Here is an 18,314-nt window from a genome sequence, read left to right as displayed (position 1 = left end):
TTTAATGCTTCGGAGAAACGATAACAAGTGCGAAGTCAAGAACCCGGTGTACTTACAAATGAAAGGTTTCTAAAAATAAAATGATTTCTTACCGGACGCCAAAGACGAGAGGGAGCCCGCTGTACTTCCGCCACCTTCGTAGGCATAATTTCGTAGATCGTCGAAGGGCGGTGCGTTGGGATCACTGTCCGCCCGTTTCTTATGATCTTCTATGAACATCCCTACGTTTGGCTCTGGTCCCAGAGGGTCTGGTAAAAGTTGAATGTTTCAATTAAATATATGAAGATTATTCAGAAAACCGATGTGAAAACAATTCTACCCCTAAATTGTTAGTTGTAGACATTCTGGACTTGAACTGACTTACAGAGAGGTGAATATAGACCATTAAACCAGACTCACAAGCTATTTTACACGTTGGCAATTTTCCCGTCATCTCTGGCAACGGACCGCCGATTGGTATTTGTAGGGGCGTGATGTCGAAGGCCGTCATGTCGTCTTCTCCGCCGCCCTCGTCGTCATAATTTATTATATTTTCCCGTACGTCGTCGTCAGGCCCGGGATATTTGATGTGAGATTCTCTTTTCCGATTGTAGACAACGAACACGAGCACGAGTACTGAAAGCAGAAGGATTTCGATGGATATAAACGTTCCAGTTAAACAGTAACGACCGTCGCACAGACTGATTAAACTAACCGAGAATAATGAGGAGGCAAACTAGAATCGCAGCGAGAGCTCCCATGCTGAGTTTAAGGGTCTGTCCCTCCTGAACAAGCTCGCAATTTTCACCCCAGAAACCAGTGGGACAGACGCATCTGTACCTCAAATGAGGATCTTGATTGATGCACTTCCCCCCGTGCAGGCAGGGATCGTCAATGCACTCATTTTTGTCTACACAGCCCGTGTTGTCCGGGCCCGGCACCTTTCCTTCGCCGCAACTGGAATTGTCGTCAAAGGGGGATAAAATTCAATTCCAATAAATGTTTTCTTACTTAAAAGTGGCTCGAAATTTGACCGTGTGTATTTTCTTGGATTTGCGTAAGCGGCCTTTCAGTACCCAGCAACTAATTCCTCGTGACGATATGAACTATGAGTAAGAAGGCTTGGACACTCACGCGCAGTCATATTCGTTCCACAAATCCACACACTCCAACTGACCCTGGCAGATCACGTTTGCACATGGCTTATTCGACGGGCAATGCTTCTCCAGGTTCCTGGCCATGGTCGCTTGGCCCCACTGAGTTCCGTTCATTGCTGGCGGCAGAGGAAGATGCTTTCCTTCCAGTCTGATGTCGTCCAGGCATCCTGAGAATGAGTAAATTTATTGGTTAGCGACTCCGCCCTTTCGTCGACCTTTTATCAGTATTTTACCAATTCTTCTACCTTCCCTTGGGCTCACCTTTCTGATAATCGGCGTAGACCTCGAAGGTTCTAACCCCCGTATACTCAGCCTTACCACCGGCATACACTCCCTCCTGTTTATCGACAACGAGCCATTGGTGACCCTCGAAGGAAAAAGTCTCGTTGAACCTACGACCTTCGCCGCCATCAAGCTCGAGAGTTGCGGCAGATCCGTACCTCGAGACTCTGACCGTGTGCCACTGGCCATCGTCAACCGCGATTGCCGTGAGCCAAATGTCACGCTCCTCAGTCTTGAGACTATTCAAGTTATACCTGAAGTGCAGTCGGCTGTCCTTCACCTGGAACCAAAGACGCGATTGGTTAAAACTCGGGAAAATCGTCACCAGCCACAGTAGAATGAAAATACTTATTTACTGGACAGTAAAGACCTATTTATTAAAACGGCGAAGTAGATCTAAACTAATTCCTCCCCTACTATAAGTGGCCCAACTTTTGCACCAGCCGCTCTTTCCTTTTCTAGACGTTACTCACCTCAAGGATTCCGTATTCCCTGTTGTGCTGATCACTGACCCTAAACAGCTCACCGTGAACTTCTCTGGTCCTGAATCTGAGCTGCATTTGGGTAGAATACTTGTCTGGTTCGAAGGAGAGGGCGTACTTGACGTAGCTTTGGGGCTTGAAGGTAGTCGGAACGGTTGGTGCCATGCAGCCGGGTCCAGTCCATCCGGGATTGCAGTGGCATCGAGCTTCCGAGAAGCTTCCGACGCAGGTGCCATGCTCCCAGCACCTGAAAGTGGCCTCCTGGTGGTTGCAGATTTCGTCGGTTTGGGGGCAGCCGGCTACGCTGTTTCTAGAGAGTCCAGGATGCGCCAGATCATAGAGCTTGCTATTGTGGAAGAGGTTCTTGATGCAGCCGTCAAAGCCTTTTCCGACTGGCATATACTTCCACTTGTAGTGGGCCGGGTCGAATTGCTCGACGTATAACCCGCCAATTTGCAGCGGGGCATTCACGTTCAGGTACTCATTGAAGGGAGGAACTATTCCCTGCGCCTGGCAGCTCGAGTCATCGAACTCTGGCGGCGTTCCATCTTCCCTTTCGGATATTTCGGCCGATTTGCAGTAGTCGACGATCAGTTTTACGTTCTGGAAATTTTTATGATTTCATACGGATTTTCATTTCGGTTCGTTTCTCATGGACCAAAGATGTCCAAGAGTTATTTTTATTTCGCGTACAACTTTTTGCTGTCCAAGCAAAGGAGGTAAATATATTCACCTCGGTATCCCAGAACACGTCTAGCCTGTGCCACTCTCCGTCGTCTAGAGTGCGTTTCGTTTTTACCTTCAGCTCCAACGTTCCAGAGCCAAAATCGATCAGCAATCTTGGATAACCGCGTTCCAACTCAACGGAAATAAAATCTAAAATACATAAATCGCGGTGTAAAGAGAAGAGGTATCCTTTGACGATGACTGTCAAAATGCCTCAATGAACAGGCTGGTACAGGTATACCTGAGCGAAATGATGCGCATATCAGGATTCTGAAAGGACGGATTTTACTAACCTGACACCATAACTTCATCGGCTTCGGGAGGCACAATAGGCCCGTTGTACAATAGTAGGCCATCGGATTTTCTGGTAATAAATTCAAAGCTCATGTGGCTGTTATCGCACATTTCCAAAGCCGGATACCAAGCCCATCCATTTCCCCTAAAGCTCCTAGCGGTCTGTTGGCACCTGGGACCGTTATATCCCGCGGGACACTGACAGCTGCATTATGTCAAATTATTTCAAAAATGAATATCAGAAGGCGATTCTCCCCGCTCTGTGCACCGATCAATCATACTACAGATACTTACGACAATCCAAAACGTCCCTCTACGCATCGTCCACCATTGTAGCATGGACTATTCCTGCAGGATTCGCTTTTGCTGAAGTTACGAGCACCGCAGGTGCACTCGGCGATCACGTCGACTCGGACACCAACCAGGGATGTTCGATTCGCGTTCACCATGTACGGTAAATTGCTGATGTCCAGTGTGTTTGTACAGCTGCCTTCGCACATTTGGTTCTCGTAAAAACACTCGTCGATTCCAACCATCGTTATGTTTATACCAACGTCTTTTTCAATCTAAAAGTGAAAAGTTTTCAGTAGCGAAATTGTACGTTTTCACTATCGGTTCTTCCTCTCACTCGCTCTCTGTTGCCAATTAATTCTCACCTCCTCGCGATGCATCAGAACCATTCCGTTCAATCGTACCGGTTTGTAGTACGGTGACCCGTGAGCAGCGAATCTAACGTCGGTTAGAGGTGGGTGTTTTCTGCGCAGTTGCACGCTGAACACGTCAACATTCTCTCTCTCGATATTCAATAAATCCGCAAGCTTGTCCCGGAATAAATCAGCCTTGCTTCGTGAGAGCCCGTGCGTCTGCGAATGAAAAAGCGAAGGTTGAAATGAGAAAAAGAAACTATCAACTGAATAGAGAATGAAAGAAGAAAAGAAGCGAAAGTAAAATTGGAAATGTGGATATCATCCCTCACCCTATAGTTCCAAATACGAATGAAATCCTCATCCGTTATTCCCGATATCCTGACTGAGCCGGAATTCAGAACAGCTTCGTGGGGTATGCTTTTAACGGTGACCGTTACATTCGCGGGGACGTCAGTCTGGGTATGTTTCCTGTCGTAAACCTTGAACCTCAGGTTGTATTTCCCGTCGTGGGTCCCGGACTTCATTGATATCATCCCAGACTCGTCGTTTAGCTTGAACTGGGGGTGTTCAAGGCCTTCCCAGTAGAATTTCTTGTCCGGCAAGTCCCAGTCGTCCAAGTCGTAAACGAACACCCTACCTATGTCGGTATCCGGTGATTGGCCCTACGAATTGAGGAGCAGAATTGTCACCGGAATCAAAGAAGATAAAACTAACGACGAGGAATGACGACCCCATTTGAATACGTGCTTACAGCGTAGTTGTAAACAAATATCTCCTTGGCTCCAGGCTGCATCTTGTTGTCGTTTACGTCGCCGATCACCACGGTCAACGTCGAAGTACCCGACATGTGCGGGTTTCCGGAATCCCTTATTATGATCGGTATCAGGTACTCCTTCTGCTGTTCTCGATCGAACGATCTAAGCGACGATACCACCGCCATTCCGTCGCCGTTTGCACCCTCTGCAAATTGAACGAATTGAATTGAAGAACCGAGAAATTAGTGGACCAGCAATAGAGCTACTTTATCATTAAATTTCCAGGGAGTCTACGCCCAACAAACATCTTCCAAACTCACTGGTATCACTTTCGACCCTGAACGAAGCCTTTATAACGTCATCCGCGTTGGGGTCCATCCTGAAAGTGAACGGTGGCCCGTTACTCTTGGACCTGTCGTCGTCGTCGGTGGCTAAAATCTCAACGACTTTCTTCGGCTGAATATGCTCAGGAACTACCGGCCGGTAATCTTTCAAGAACGTCGGCGGGTTGTCGTTTATGTCGAGGACTATAACCGTGAGGGTTGCGGTCGCCGTTTTGGGAGGAATGCCGTCGTCGATGGCGAGTATTTTGACCTATTTATGCAGAGGTAAAGGAACAGGGTGTTTCACTCTATTCTTACGACCCTTGTAAAAAAGGAAACGACTTGCTCACTTGATGCCTCGGTGTTTCTTCACGATCCAGGCTTCGTTGGATCGACACTGTTCCGCCTTCGTCGATCGAGAATTGTCTCTTGCGGTCCGAGCTCCGGTCGATCGTGTAGTACACCTTGCTCTTCCCACCCTGATCGGGATCCGTCGCCTTAAACGTTTCCAAACTCATGCCAATCTCGGCATTTTCGGCCACCGATACCTCAACGTTCGAACGATCAAACTGTGGCTTGTTGTCGTTTATGTCCCTCAATTTCACCACTACCCACGAATACGCCACGTGATATTTGTCGTTGTCGTTGTCCTCACCCTACGAAAATAATAGGTATACAAAATTTACGTCTTCAGTATGCTGGTAACATTTCAGCATTTATGAAAGGGATTCACAACTGTAGGCTCACCTTGTCGTTCACTTGAATTCTGAACCTGAAACCGTTGCTCTGGAGCAAGTCTTCGTAGTCCAATGGCTGTACTATCTTCAGGGAACCTGTACCATCGTTGTTTCTTACCATTGTGAATTTGTCCGCACCATAACCGCTGTTCTCGATAACCTATCATCAAAGATGTCTCAGTAAGTCACGAAAAGTGCGGTAAGCATTTCGAAATTATCATAAGCATTGTGCTGAACAGAAAAAACATATAGGTTGAATGTATGAGCGAGCAATTAACGATGAAGCAAACGAAGATGACGAAGAAGACAAGTACCTATCCCAAGTATATATTCGTAAATGTATTGTGCTAAATTTTATACATCTACCTGGGTTCCAATGTCCACTTACCTTGTATTGGAATTTGTTCGTTTCGTCCTCGTCGTGAACGGTGACGGTCAAGATGGGCATTTCGGGTAAATTTGAACCGTCCGTTTCATCGACTTCGGTAAACCATTCATCCTTCGTGAATTGAGGAGGCATATCGTTAATGTCCTTGACGCGTATCGACGCGGTCCCGGTCCCTGTGGTGAAAGGGAAAGTGTGTTAAGAGAAAAAGACTATAAAAAGTAAGTTCAAACTAACCGGAGAGTAATGATTAGCCGACGAGTGGCTCTTTCGAGTTCGAAACCTTCCCGAATGTAGCACAACATAAAAAACAAGGGCATACCTTTCAACCCTCCCCCGTCCATCGCCACGACTTGTATAGAGTAATCGGGGGTCCTTTCTCTGTCCAGACAGCAGACCGCGGTTTTGATAACGCCGGTGTCTGACTCGATTTCGAAAATCGGAGAGCCGGTCTCCTCCTCGATAACGTTTTTCTCGATCGAGTAGAGCAGCTTGGCGTTCGTCCCTTCGCTCGGGTCGTCGTAGTCAACCGCTGTCATGGTCATGACGACCATGCCTGTGTGCGCGGTGACAAAGAATAGTCAGTGGATGAGATTGCGATTGGTTTTTGGAATCAGCTTCATCCTTTACTCACCTGCCGTTCCATTTTCCGTCACATTACCGAAGTATACGCCTTGCGGGAATATCGGCGCGTTGTCGTTTATGTCCTTCAGGTTGACCTGCACGTCCGCGTAGCCGACGAGCCCCTCGCCGCCCTCGTCCTGGGCGAACACCGTGAATCGCCATTGCGGTCTTCCGTTCGGCTGGTCTCTGTCCAGCGGCTGCAAATACGGCATTTAGCACGTCGCATCGCAGTGGTTTTAAAATTTAAAAACACACATTTCCGTGCGAAGACATCACTCACCTTTAGCACGAATATTTCTCCGGTCGTGCGGTTTATGTCAAACTTGCTATTCGCCGGATTGTCCGGATCAATGCCTTGACCGGTCAAAAAGTAAACGATATTTTGGGGCCTGTCTTTGTCCCCGTCGGTCGCAGTCACCTGGAACATTTTGTGGGGTTGAAACGGACGCAGGGCGTGAAAATCGCTATAAGGCAATTTTTCTCACCTGCAAAACGCGCTTCGGCAAATTCCTGTCGTCCTCTTCCGTTATTTGCGTTCTGTAAGTTGGCCGTTCAAAGACTGGCGGATTATCGTTCACGTCTTTCACGTGGATGACAACCGTCGTGTAATTTTCTTTTAGATTATCCGACGCAGCCAGACGCAGCTCGTACTGTTTCGGGGAAATCATTGTTCGCGTATATCGTACACACTCAAATTTTACAGCGGTTTCAAAGTCCAATTTAATAATTAATACTTACCCTCTTCCTCGTTTCGTAATCCAACGCCCCGGCAACGTATATTGCCCCCGTCATATTTTTTACAGCAAAGGCACCGCCTATGTTACCGCTCGTGATCTCGTATCGAATACGCGAGGCTGGGGATTTTGGAAAACGATAATAAGTAACCACAAAACAAGAAAAAAAAATACTACTGTTGAATTTATCAAATATAGCAAAAAGAATGTTTTGTTAATTTAAGTAAATGTGGGTTTTCCTGATAAAATAAATTATTGTGCTAGCCACTTCTTGGTTCAATCAAATTTCAATATTACTTCCGGATTTTAAAAAAAAATACTTTTTTTTCGTTATATTTAGAAAATTCAACGAATCCAATCTCTGCATGCAGCTGCCACTTCATTTCTCTTTGATCATTCTCAATTCCTAACTTACACTCATCGTGATCTTTGGCGGTGACAGTGAGAACCGTGTGCTGGATATCTTCATTTTCGTCTACTTCTGCCTCGTATAAAGCTTTGTCGAAGTACGGCGGATTGTCGTTCTTGTCTGCTATACCAATGCGTATGAATTTCGTAACTGAAACGCAAATCGTCGATATCATTCAATTGTCTCGCGACACGACAGAGATTTAATAGCAAAATTAAAAACCCAACTCAAAATTCATATAATCGTTTATCTGAACCACGATCGTAATCAATCAGAAATATTTTCATTGCATCGAGTTTTCTTTCACTCATAAATCGAGATTCTTCTATTAATTTACATCTTAATATACACATAGTAGAAAAACATATTTTGCTTCGTTATCTACGTGACAAAAAGTAGAAACACCTCATTACGGAATATATATTTTTTGTCTCAGTTCAACAAAGTTATAAACTAATACCAGTTCCCCTAAAAGTCTGCTGAATTGAAAGGCAAACGTATCGATATTAGCCCAGCGTGCAAATATAACCGCAGGTAAAGTTGTACATCGAAGTCAAATTAATTAACGACCTTGATCCAAGTTGACCCAGGACATGCTGGGGGGTGAGGAGCCTCGAATCGGGTAGAATTAGGAATGATTACAGTCCGTAATTCGCAACTCAAATTTTACTGTATTAGTTGTTATAGGCTGACCCAACCCGAGCCAACCTGGCGTAAGATAGAAGGGGATGTCGGTGCACGGCTTGGCTGAGCGAGATAGGCGGTGTGAAATTTAGCAGATTAGATTCACTGCGGTGCGCAAGAGTCGCTTGCCTAAATGGGGAAAGTTTACTCGCGAGTAATATGCCCTACGAAATTCGCTAAATCCAACCAAGCAGAAATCGCATGTATCAAGTAAACTGCACGCGTTTGGTTCGTGGCTCTGTGACGTTTAACATATAACGCCATATAGTCTTCGAAACTGAGCAAACTCTTGCTTGGATACAAAATCGAAGGGGTCTCTTCTGCACGCGATCAAAGCGCAATCGAGTTGCTAAATTACTTATCCATTTTTGTTTTCCTAGTCGTCTCACTTTTCTCACTCGCTAAGAATTCATCGCTCTTGTCTTACTCTTATTCTATTCATTCGTTCATTTATTCGCGTGATCAAAGCACGCCGCGGGTGCGGTGGAGTGATTGAAATTTATAGATCACAGTTTATGAGATTCCATTCACGTCGCACGCGGATAAATTCTAACTCACCTTCCCAGCAGCTACAACGACTAGTCTAGTCAGTTCTTCAAGTTTTCAACACGACTTCGTATCTCGAAAATTAGACTAGGCATTTCGTGTCAAATCTCTTCGGAATACGAGAGTGATTTTTCACCGAAATTACGTTACTCATTCCAGCCACTTTGGAATTAGAAAATAGCCGGCAGGATTGAAGATGGCAATTATTTCCTTTCCTCTAACGTTTCACGCGGCTAAAGACCCCGAGGTCCTCGCGGCTTCTCAAGCCAGCAACTAATGAAAAACACGATCAAAGACGAGAAATAAAACTTCCAATTTCGGCGGGTCGTCGATGCGTTTTTCTCTCATTTGTAGACAAACACAACGAGGTTTAAGAATCCGTCGTAAATAAAATTCAAGAATACATTTATATATATATATATACATACTTGCCACTTTTTTACCAAGTTTCGATCAAATATTTGATACACTTTCAACGATTCAGTGACAATTTCCAGATACATGGGTTAGGAAAAAAATTCGACAGCGGAAATATAAATTACGGTAGCAAATTCTGTCGACACGGTGGTGAATAAAATGTAGCTCCGGAAACAGTTTCTCAAGGTAATTCGAACTCTGTCTAGTTTTGCGGCGTTATAGGTAAGTATAGCAAAATAATTGAATAACATTAATATGAAATATTTTTTTAAAGAACATGGCGGAAGAGTTTCAAGTAAATCTTTTCCTGTATTGACATAACGTGTATACACACAGTTGGGTGAAAATGTTCTGAAAATTTTCGAGAATATGGATAAGAAAACTTTCGGATGACTATAGAATTAGACCAATTTAGTTTTGTTATAGCTACTGGAAAATAAAGGTAATATTAGTATCTTTACAACGTTTGAATGTTGTACCATTTAGAGTAAAATTTGATACCTATGAATAACTGTTTAAACTGATTATAGTTGGGAATATACGATATGCTGGGGTGATTGGATCATTAATTAATTTACTTGTTCGGTTTACATCTCTGTATTGCTGGGCCATCATCAAATCATCGCAACAGTCATCAGTGAATATGAATAATAATTTATACCTCCAGTGGCTGTATCCCAAAATAAGGATGAGACGTACTTCAAGATTTCCCAGTTAAAGTTAAAAACGAATTTTCATTTTGTACCCAGGATCGCATATTTTTCAGTTTCGCAATAGAAAATGAAAATAGAGCGTACAGAAACCAGAAATATACTCGACGTTATACAGAGCCACGGAAGAGGAATAGCGGAGTATACTTCACAAACTTTTCCATCCTGAATGCATGTGGCTACGAAGTTTCGATAATAGATTTGTCTCCGAGGGGAGACGGCGATTCGGCGACGCGTGTAAAATAAAGAAAATAAAACGCGAGGGGATGACATTTTAATCACATCCTTAATCGCGGCGAGATGCAAGATTAGTAATCTGGAGGGCATTATGCAGAGGCGCATAGATACATGCGACAATTTTTGTCTTATTCGGACTTTTGTTTTCGTGCGAGGAACGCGGATTCCTCCGAAGCTAGAGGGTGGCCGTCGCGACGTCGGCGTTGGCGTCGGCGTCGGCGGTCGCTGTTCTCCTCCGCGGGTCCAGAGGCGGAGAACCACCCGTTACTGGGACGAGAGGAAGGGATCGATGAAGCTCGTCGGCGCCGCGCAACAAACCGCCGCCTCCTTACCCCGTGACCGCGCCCCGACGGCGGCGGTCGCACAAACTCGATCACAATCACTCCTGATGGGCCAGCATCGCGAGTCTTCGTCCTGAGAATCGAGTCCTCGGCACCAGGCTCGAATCCCTGCCGACCGTAGAACCGGGAAAGCACCGATGATAATCCGACGGATGTTAACGGGGGCGAATCCTCGACGAGGGCGTCCTAATTTCATCAAAAGATCGATCCCCCCCCCCCAGGGGAGGGGGGTACGTCTCTATCTCAGACGCCTCAAAACCACGTAAAATATTTTTCCCCGTTTCTTCGTTTTCCTTTCCTTTCTTTTCCATTTCACTTATTCTCTTCCATTGCAGCTTCTTCCGCCGAGCATTTTGACAGCGAAGAAGGGGCGCGACTGTGGAAGCCGGTTGCCTGATGGAACGAGATTATTCTTCGACTTGTACAGCAAATTGGTTCATTCCCTTTCTCCTCCGTCATGTTCTCCTATCTCTTCAACCTTCGTTTACGCCAATTTATTATTTCACGCCATTTCTCTGTACAATCGTAGTTGCCGTCAGCTGAACCGTATGTTCACAACTCCTGTGTATCGCACTTTTGATGACGCGTCACTTTTACCCGGTATTTCACAGTAATTTATTATTCTATCCTTCTGCACTCTCCTTCCATCAACCTTACTGCGGAAAGACAAGGAGTGCCGGACCCACGTCTCGGATATTCGAACCTAGTGTATCAGGTGTCTAATAAGATCGTGTCCCATTGCGTAAAGAATATACATTATCTACTCTGGCTCTGACAGCTTGTAACTGATATTTTTACACTTCACTAGTGGAATTAAATTTTTTCACAACCAATACTGCAGTTTCTTCAGTGCCAGTACTCCCAGCTTTTAATGTCAGTTCGATGTTTTCGCGATATCTCAGATTTTAATATGCAATTAATAAACGTGAAGCTCGATTGACCGTCTCGAAGAAAACAAATTTCACTACTCTGATACCACATTTAATGAGTATGTAAAACCGTTCTACAGTTTTGCGGAAAAATTACTGCACCACCGCTCTAGGGATGAAGAAATTTCACGAGCAGGAGGGTGAAGACTAATTTCTAGGTAACAGTAACCCCGTAATGTTCCCCCGTTGAAATTATGCAAATATGAAAAAAATTATCATTAATTTAATGAAATAATTTTGACTAATTAGGCTCGTCCTGGCTGTGCAGAAAACATTCCGAGCTTTTTGCATCGAAGAAAGGTCGAATCCGTGATCGCAGCGGGTGGAAACCGATCGTAATTCAATGAAAAAATATCCATTTTCAGGTTAAAATCCATTTGGGTGAAATTACATACCCAGATAAACAATTACAGGTAACAAAATGAGGAAATAAAGGGAGGGGCGGAAGGCATGAACAACGGGCCGGCAGTTAATTGAGTTCATGTCTGATCTGCAGGGTTTAAGTGCACTGTGCTGAAAGGTACATTATACAATATACGTGTTTGGATTCAATTTAAAACGTGTTCACGTTACTCCGGCACAGCTTTCGCTGTATTTCACCAACGGCGTGTGCAAGCTCGACTAAAAAGAAAATTTGGAAAATTTTTCCGCTACTTACAGAGGTGATGAATTTGAGTCTAAACTCTACACTGCATCCCTTCGCGGTTACGGGCATCTGGCCGATATTCCACATCACTTTTCCACACTCTATAATCATAATTTCGTTTATATTCTTACAACGGAGCTGATATTTACTGATATCGGTATAACGTACTTTTCAGGATTGAGAATCCGATCGAGGACTGATTCCTGATGGAAGAAATACTCGGTTGGATCAACGCCAAGCTATATTGAGAGCTAGATATCTTCGTCCTAAGCGAGTACAAAGGAATTTTTCAAGATGAAAAGAAACTCCCCGTGTCAGATACGTTTATACGTAACTATACAAACACGAACCTACGCGATACGGGAGATTTCCTCCGAATGGATTAGAATTTCTCATGCGGAAATAACCACCGAGTTGTTTTCTACGTTTTTTTTTTTTTTTCTTTTTCTTTCTGCCTTTTCCTTCCTTTTTTCCTCTCGATGCTGTGAGGCGAGTGCAGCCTAGAATGCATCGCGCGTGCACTTGCAAACGTTGGTGCAATTATTTCGCAGAGAAGAATTGAGCGTGCTTCTTGGGCGTGTATAAACCGATGCGAGAAGTAAAGTAGGCATCTTATACCTCGGGGTGAAGCGAGCGGAAACAAGGAAAGTTGTCAGACTCGCGAGTTCCGGCGCAGGTGGGTAATTGAATTTTTGAAGAAAAAGAGTCCTCGGCTTGACGTTTCTCCGGAATATATTAGGCGCGTATTATATAACCCATCTGCCTAGCAACTCCATATTTTACATGAAGAACAGAGAAACTCCCTTTACCGGTAAAGTAAAATTGCAGAAATTTCATCCTCCCGCGTTATTATACATGCATATAATATAAATCCAGCGTCAGTTTTGTCACTGTGTAATGCGGTATATTGCAGCGGAAACTAGACACACGGAGAATACGCGTGGAGAGAATTTTATGAAATGAAAATTCTTCCGCCTGTTTCAGCAGGTGCACGCTGCATATTCAGCGAAACATAAAGCTTACTGCAATAATATGTCATAATGAATAATTTCGCGCACGAAGCTAATCTTCGTCCCGCAGCTGCGAGTATCCAATTCAATTCAACGAAATTCATTCCTCCGTGGAATAGCGAAACCCTTAGGACATACTTAGAGATCGCGTCCTCCCTCGCCAAGTCAAATTTCCAGAGTAACATAACATTAATTACTTCCTGAAATAATAACCTGCAGATATATAGTTACAAACGGTTTGTCAGCATTTGAATGTCGTCTCTGTCATTATATACATGATACACACTCAAAGTCAGGATTGAAATTAAGTTTCCCGGTATATCGTTAAGCACAGATCGTTTTCCGACTGCGTTAAGCCGGTAGGGAATATCAACTCTCGGAGCCTCGAATTCCGCTTGATTATTATTCCGAGGGTAATTGGTAATAAGGGTTAACTAGCCAATTAGGTGGATTGGATTTTTGGGACAAGCTCAATTAGGAAAAGTTTTTATTCTGCTATTTGAATTTTGTTCAAACGATCTTCGGGCGCGAATTACCACTGCGCAATGCCTTCGGAGTAAAGTGGTTGCGAGGGAACCGTTTATACTTCACCATTTCGTATATTTTACAACCTTCACTTTGCACAATTTACAACTCACTGAGTTGTTTGAAAGCAAATATTCAATAAAATACTCGCTACTGCAGGGGAGTCGTAATTAATTACTCGACAGGCGGCAGAGATGCAGTGGCGAAACAAGCAGGAATCGATTTTAAAAATAATCGGGAAATAAAACAAGTGGAATTTTACGGGATGGTTATAAAATTTGTTATGGAATGTGCAAAATTGTAATTGACCCAACCCGATTTTGAAAAATTGCTAAAAACAAAAATATGTTTAACGTCAAAAGTGACTAACTGGTCTGTTTAATTTCACAATAATGCGGAGCTGCGGTGCATTTGATGATAAATCTCTATAACAAGAATTATTCACTCGCATCGAATTATTCGTGTGGAAGAATTTGTAGACCGATTTAAAGTCACTCTAAAGCCTAGCAGTACGTAGATTGGTAGACATTATAACTATTATGAATTAGCGCAATAAATCAGTCCAACAATAAGTTTCTTACGAACATTGGGGAACAAATTAGAATGCCACTTCGATGGTACCGTAAGAACTATGCGGGCAGACTATTCGTAATCCGTAGGACGTCGAAGAATTAATTGAGGGTGGATTGTTCCGAGTACAGTCCATTCAAAAACAGTTTCAATTCAAACGCTCTGTGGAAACAAAAGAACCTACGAAGCAGCCATTCAAAAGGTACAGCTTTAAGTTAATCGAGTTGAATTTATTACAAAAAACATAGAATGAAAAAAAGCAAATTTGAATGACAAAAGCGCCGTTTAATCAACACCTCGGGAGGGCGAGTCCATTACAGTAAAACTTTTGGAATGTAAAACGCGTACGAGTCGCTTAATTTTGCTAAATTGTGTCTCCTCTTCGTTGTAAACGATTTCGAAGATTTATTTCAACGGACTTATATTTATAATTTGTTACTCCGATATAGGTTCACTGTTAATAATTCAAAATTAGTATTTTATACTCAATATATTCTTGATCATGGAAAAAATCAAGTAGCGTATACGTGCAAAATATTAATCACATATTTTTTTAAATAACTCAGCGACGAACAAAATTAGATGCGATCGACTCATTCGAACGAAGAGATCTCCTCGGAGCTTCTGTTAAACTTTAAATTTGCAGTTTTCCAATCGTTTCGTACGCAGTATCTATAGTGTTTTCCACCAAATTGCACAGTAAATTACTGCAGGTTTTAATCATAAAACTATGCGTGTATCGTTATGCCCCAGAAGCGCCGGGATAACAATTACCGCTATTACATGTTTCGAGAACTTTTACGAGTAATATCGTTAAAGTTTTAGTTAATTATACGCTCATCGTGAGGTTAAACGATCGATTAAACCATGATATCCGTATTGTACAGGTATCGGTATATGAAATTCTCACTCCGTGTCTGATCGCGCTAGGGCATTACTACTACATTTTTTGGTTTTCGCGAACATGCAGCTGGGTCAGCGTGTGGAAACTGTCGGTATTGTCTTCTTGCCGTTGTTGTTTTCTTTTACGGTTGCCGTTACCAGCTGTTCATCGTGTTTTGTACTAAAGGGTTTGCCAGAAAAGGGCTAAGCAAGGCTTTTGTTTAACCAGAAGGGTTTAGGCTCATGGCTTGCAACGGGCACCGCGTCGTTTACAACGAAGTCATTCAGACTGATGGTTCTTTTACGATCCCCATTGTGCCTCGGCGGTCTGCATCACGCTCAAAATCCTGCCCGTATCGTGGATGTGTAACATACCTTGACATGTAGCATACATACACATATGCTAAAATATATTTATATACACATCTATGTTATACATCCACGATACAAACAGGATTTCTAACGCCATGCAGGCCCTCTAGGCACAATGGGGATCGTAAAAGAGCCATATGAGTCTGAATGACTAAGTTGTAAAGAACGCGGCGTCCGTCGCAAGTCAAGAGCCTAAGTCCTGCAGGTTAAACGAAAGCTTTGCTTAGCCCTTTTCCGATAAATTCTTCAATAGAAAATGCGATCCACAGCTGGCAACGACGAACGTAAGAAAAAACAGCTATAAGAAAATATCGACAGTTTTCACACGCTGAATAAAGAAAAACAGTAGTAAAGCCCCAGAGCGATCAGACGCGGAATGAGAATTTTTTTCCAGTGATTTTAGTTCTGCAGCATGACAATAAAATCTTTACCTTGCAAAAAATTTTTGTTCTCTCATCTTGTCAACATTTACACGAAGGAGAACTGAAAAGGTAATAATTATACCGAAGACGTGACAGAAAATAGAACGGATTATGATTTATGCTCTTCCATGAGGTGACAGTTATATTCCTATTTCACCGAGTAAGCCGAACGCTGAGTTACGAGAGCCAAACTGGTGCCAGATTTTAATCCCACTTGTGGACCGAGTAATTCGAACAATGATGTCTAGGAGCCGCAGGCGAGCATCCGAGAAGCGCCAAGAGCCAAGACGGGAATGCCGAAACCGCGCTACTCCAATACCTGCAGGGCTAATTATTGCATGCGTCAAACCGAGGATAGATGAACGAACAGCTTTCCCGTTTAATCAATCACTGTCAGTGCCGTGTATACGGTAGCACACACGAAGGTGATACCTGTGTGTATAGATATATACGTGAAAATTGGTACATACTGGCTTCCCGAAACCCATGCAGAGATAAATGTTGCCGCTGAAAGCGGGGGGTGAAATATGGCTCGTAAACAAAGGGCGGGTATTTGTACGATTTGAAAAAGATACTAAACTTTCGGATTGTTCGTTTACATCTGTATATATATATATATACATATATTTTTTATCTTCGATACTGGCCCGTTCCGCCCTTGAAAATCTGTTCACATATTGGATTTCAGTTCCCGGGGAGGAGGAACGTTTAGGGGTAAAAGAGGAGGTGAAAGTTTGGCGAAAAATTAACTACAGCTATAAGAGAGGGAAAAACTCGTTATGCAACAAACTTGACCAATTTCCACAACTCGCGAACAGCTCACGCCTCATATAATAAATTGAGCATCTTCTTCATAATTCTTCGATGTAGTGAAAAGTGGGCGGAAAGTATAACCGTCACGATAACGCGACGAGTTATAAGTCGCGTCTTCGGGCAAGAATTAGCATAATTTTGCATCAATTAAAATGCATCGCGTCGAACCTTCCTGCAGGACGCGGTTCGAGTAGGAAAGTTTAATCGGTTGTTTTGACGGAATAAATTACGCGGGAGTTATCGGTGTGCGTCTGTTAGTGTGCGGGCAATATTAATTGGCCGATAATTGGACAAAGCGCCTCGAAATGTTATTCAAATTTCATTCGGCGACTCCCTCAATCATCTTTAAGTAACTTTTGGGGCTGAACTTGCGTAATATAACCGTGATAAAATTTGTAGGCGCAATTTCTCGATCACAGTAATACATGTGCGGGAAATAACGGAAGAAAAATTGTTGAATGAAAATTATCGGCTGAGTTAAACGTACCGAGATAAGTGCTGTTGGTTATGACCCAGAACAATTTGAGCGGGTCAACCATTAAATCACGTTCATCACATAAACACCAAAGTATTCCAATGACGATAAATTGAGCGATAAACTTCGGACAGCGGTTGATATCCTTTTGAGCCCACCGGAGCGGTATCATTAATCGAGAAAGGTGAAGTACGTCGGAAAACTGCGATAACAATTCACAGTGAATTACTAGCGAGATAGAGAGAGAGAAAGAGAGGTAGGGAATTAGCGCGGGAGGCTGCGACGCTGCCTGAATTCCTTCGGAGGACGAAACCGCGTCGGCGATGCTGCGCGAGGCTGATCATCGTCTGGGGGATGAAATTCTACTGATCGCGATGGGGAAACTCGCCGTGTGAATCGAGGATGCTGGGGTTGAACGCAGGCGCGAAGAATCAGTCAGCGCAGAAATTCGCCGGCTCAGTCAATATATCGCTTGTGTTGGTCCTGCGAGCTTGCGAGGGCGACACGGAGAACCTGCAGGTGTGTTTCGCGGCATACGTACCGTGTCGAGAGTAACGGAAAGGGGTTGCCGGTGGTAGGGGGATATGGTGACGGAGAAATAATACAACGTAAAACACTGGCGAAAACGACATGAGGAACTATCGCGATGAGACCGTTCCACTCCCCCTCCCCCTCACCTTGGCCGTCCCCTCTTTTCCCCGGCACTCGATCCCGATCAAGCTCCGTGTCGAGGCTATAACCGGGACACAATTACCCCCCTTTCTTCCCCCCTCTAGGGTATACCGCCGTGTATCGGCCCCCGGGATGGATGGAATGGGATGTCGAAAAGCTTTTCGTCTTCACTTTTTTTTCTCTTACTGCACTTTTTCACTCCTAGGTGGGAACCGACCGCCAGTTTTTTATCCTTATTTTTCGCAACCCCTTTTTCTCTCTGCACCCTAATTTTTTTCCTCCCACTCTACGTGGCCTCTATGTGCTATATGGGGCCGATTTTTCTCCCTGTATCTCGACTCTCGCTTTTCTGGATCATATCGCTTTGCTGCTGCTGACGCGCGACACCTCGGCTCGGTGAATTAAATATAAAAGAAGCAGACTTCGGTTTAGGATTGTTTGTTTTTTTCTTTTTTTTTTTTTGCTTTTTTTTCTACTTTTCGCATTTTTTTCCCGCATATGTATTCTTTCAGTTTCGCGAACTTGAATC

The 18,314-nt window shown here is 43.8% G+C and overlaps 1 protein-coding gene across 4 annotated transcripts in view; it reads right to left on the bottom strand.

The window, feature by feature from the left end:
- Positions 1–18,314, bottom strand: part of LOC124210911 (neural-cadherin) — a 67,495-nt gene that overhangs the window by 6,540 nt on the left and 42,641 nt on the right. For 3 of the 4 annotated variants that reach the window (XM_069133276.1, XM_069133279.1, XM_069133278.1), the window contains 22 exons: positions 7,541–7,684; positions 7,130–7,245; positions 6,877–7,041; positions 6,672–6,809; positions 6,402–6,588; positions 6,090–6,323; positions 5,771–5,943; positions 5,393–5,542; positions 4,996–5,301; positions 4,643–4,916; positions 4,319–4,527; positions 3,897–4,229; positions 3,577–3,783; positions 3,215–3,486; positions 2,920–3,125; positions 2,634–2,776; positions 1,892–2,503; positions 1,398–1,698; positions 1,114–1,303; positions 695–936; positions 400–615; positions 93–248 (listed from right to left, as the gene is read on the bottom strand). In XM_069133276.1, the coding sequence (XP_068989377.1) occupies positions 93–248; positions 400–615; positions 695–936; positions 1,114–1,303; positions 1,398–1,698; positions 1,892–2,503; positions 2,634–2,776; positions 2,920–3,125; positions 3,215–3,486; positions 3,577–3,783; positions 3,897–4,229; positions 4,319–4,527; positions 4,643–4,916; positions 4,996–5,301; positions 5,393–5,542; positions 5,771–5,943; positions 6,090–6,323; positions 6,402–6,588; positions 6,672–6,809; positions 6,877–7,041; positions 7,130–7,245; positions 7,541–7,684 (4,974 nt within the window). Of the gene's footprint in view, positions 1–92; positions 249–399; positions 616–694; positions 937–1,113; positions 1,304–1,397; positions 1,699–1,891; positions 2,504–2,633; positions 2,777–2,919; positions 3,126–3,214; positions 3,487–3,576; positions 3,784–3,896; positions 4,230–4,318; positions 4,528–4,642; positions 4,917–4,995; positions 5,302–5,392; positions 5,543–5,770; positions 5,944–6,089; positions 6,324–6,401; positions 6,589–6,671; positions 6,810–6,876; positions 7,042–7,129; positions 7,246–7,540; positions 7,685–17,125; positions 17,448–18,314 lie in introns of those variants that run through there. The other variant, XM_046609345.2, reaches the window with a different exon arrangement.

Source organism: Neodiprion pinetum, chromosome 2, assembly GCF_021155775.2.
Source record: "Neodiprion pinetum isolate iyNeoPine1 chromosome 2, iyNeoPine1.2, whole genome shotgun sequence".
In the NCBI taxonomy this organism is placed as follows: Eukaryota; Metazoa; Arthropoda; class Insecta; order Hymenoptera; family Diprionidae; genus Neodiprion; species Neodiprion pinetum.
Note: the sequence above shows the minus strand (reverse complement) of the source record. Positions and strands in the feature narration are given on the sequence as shown.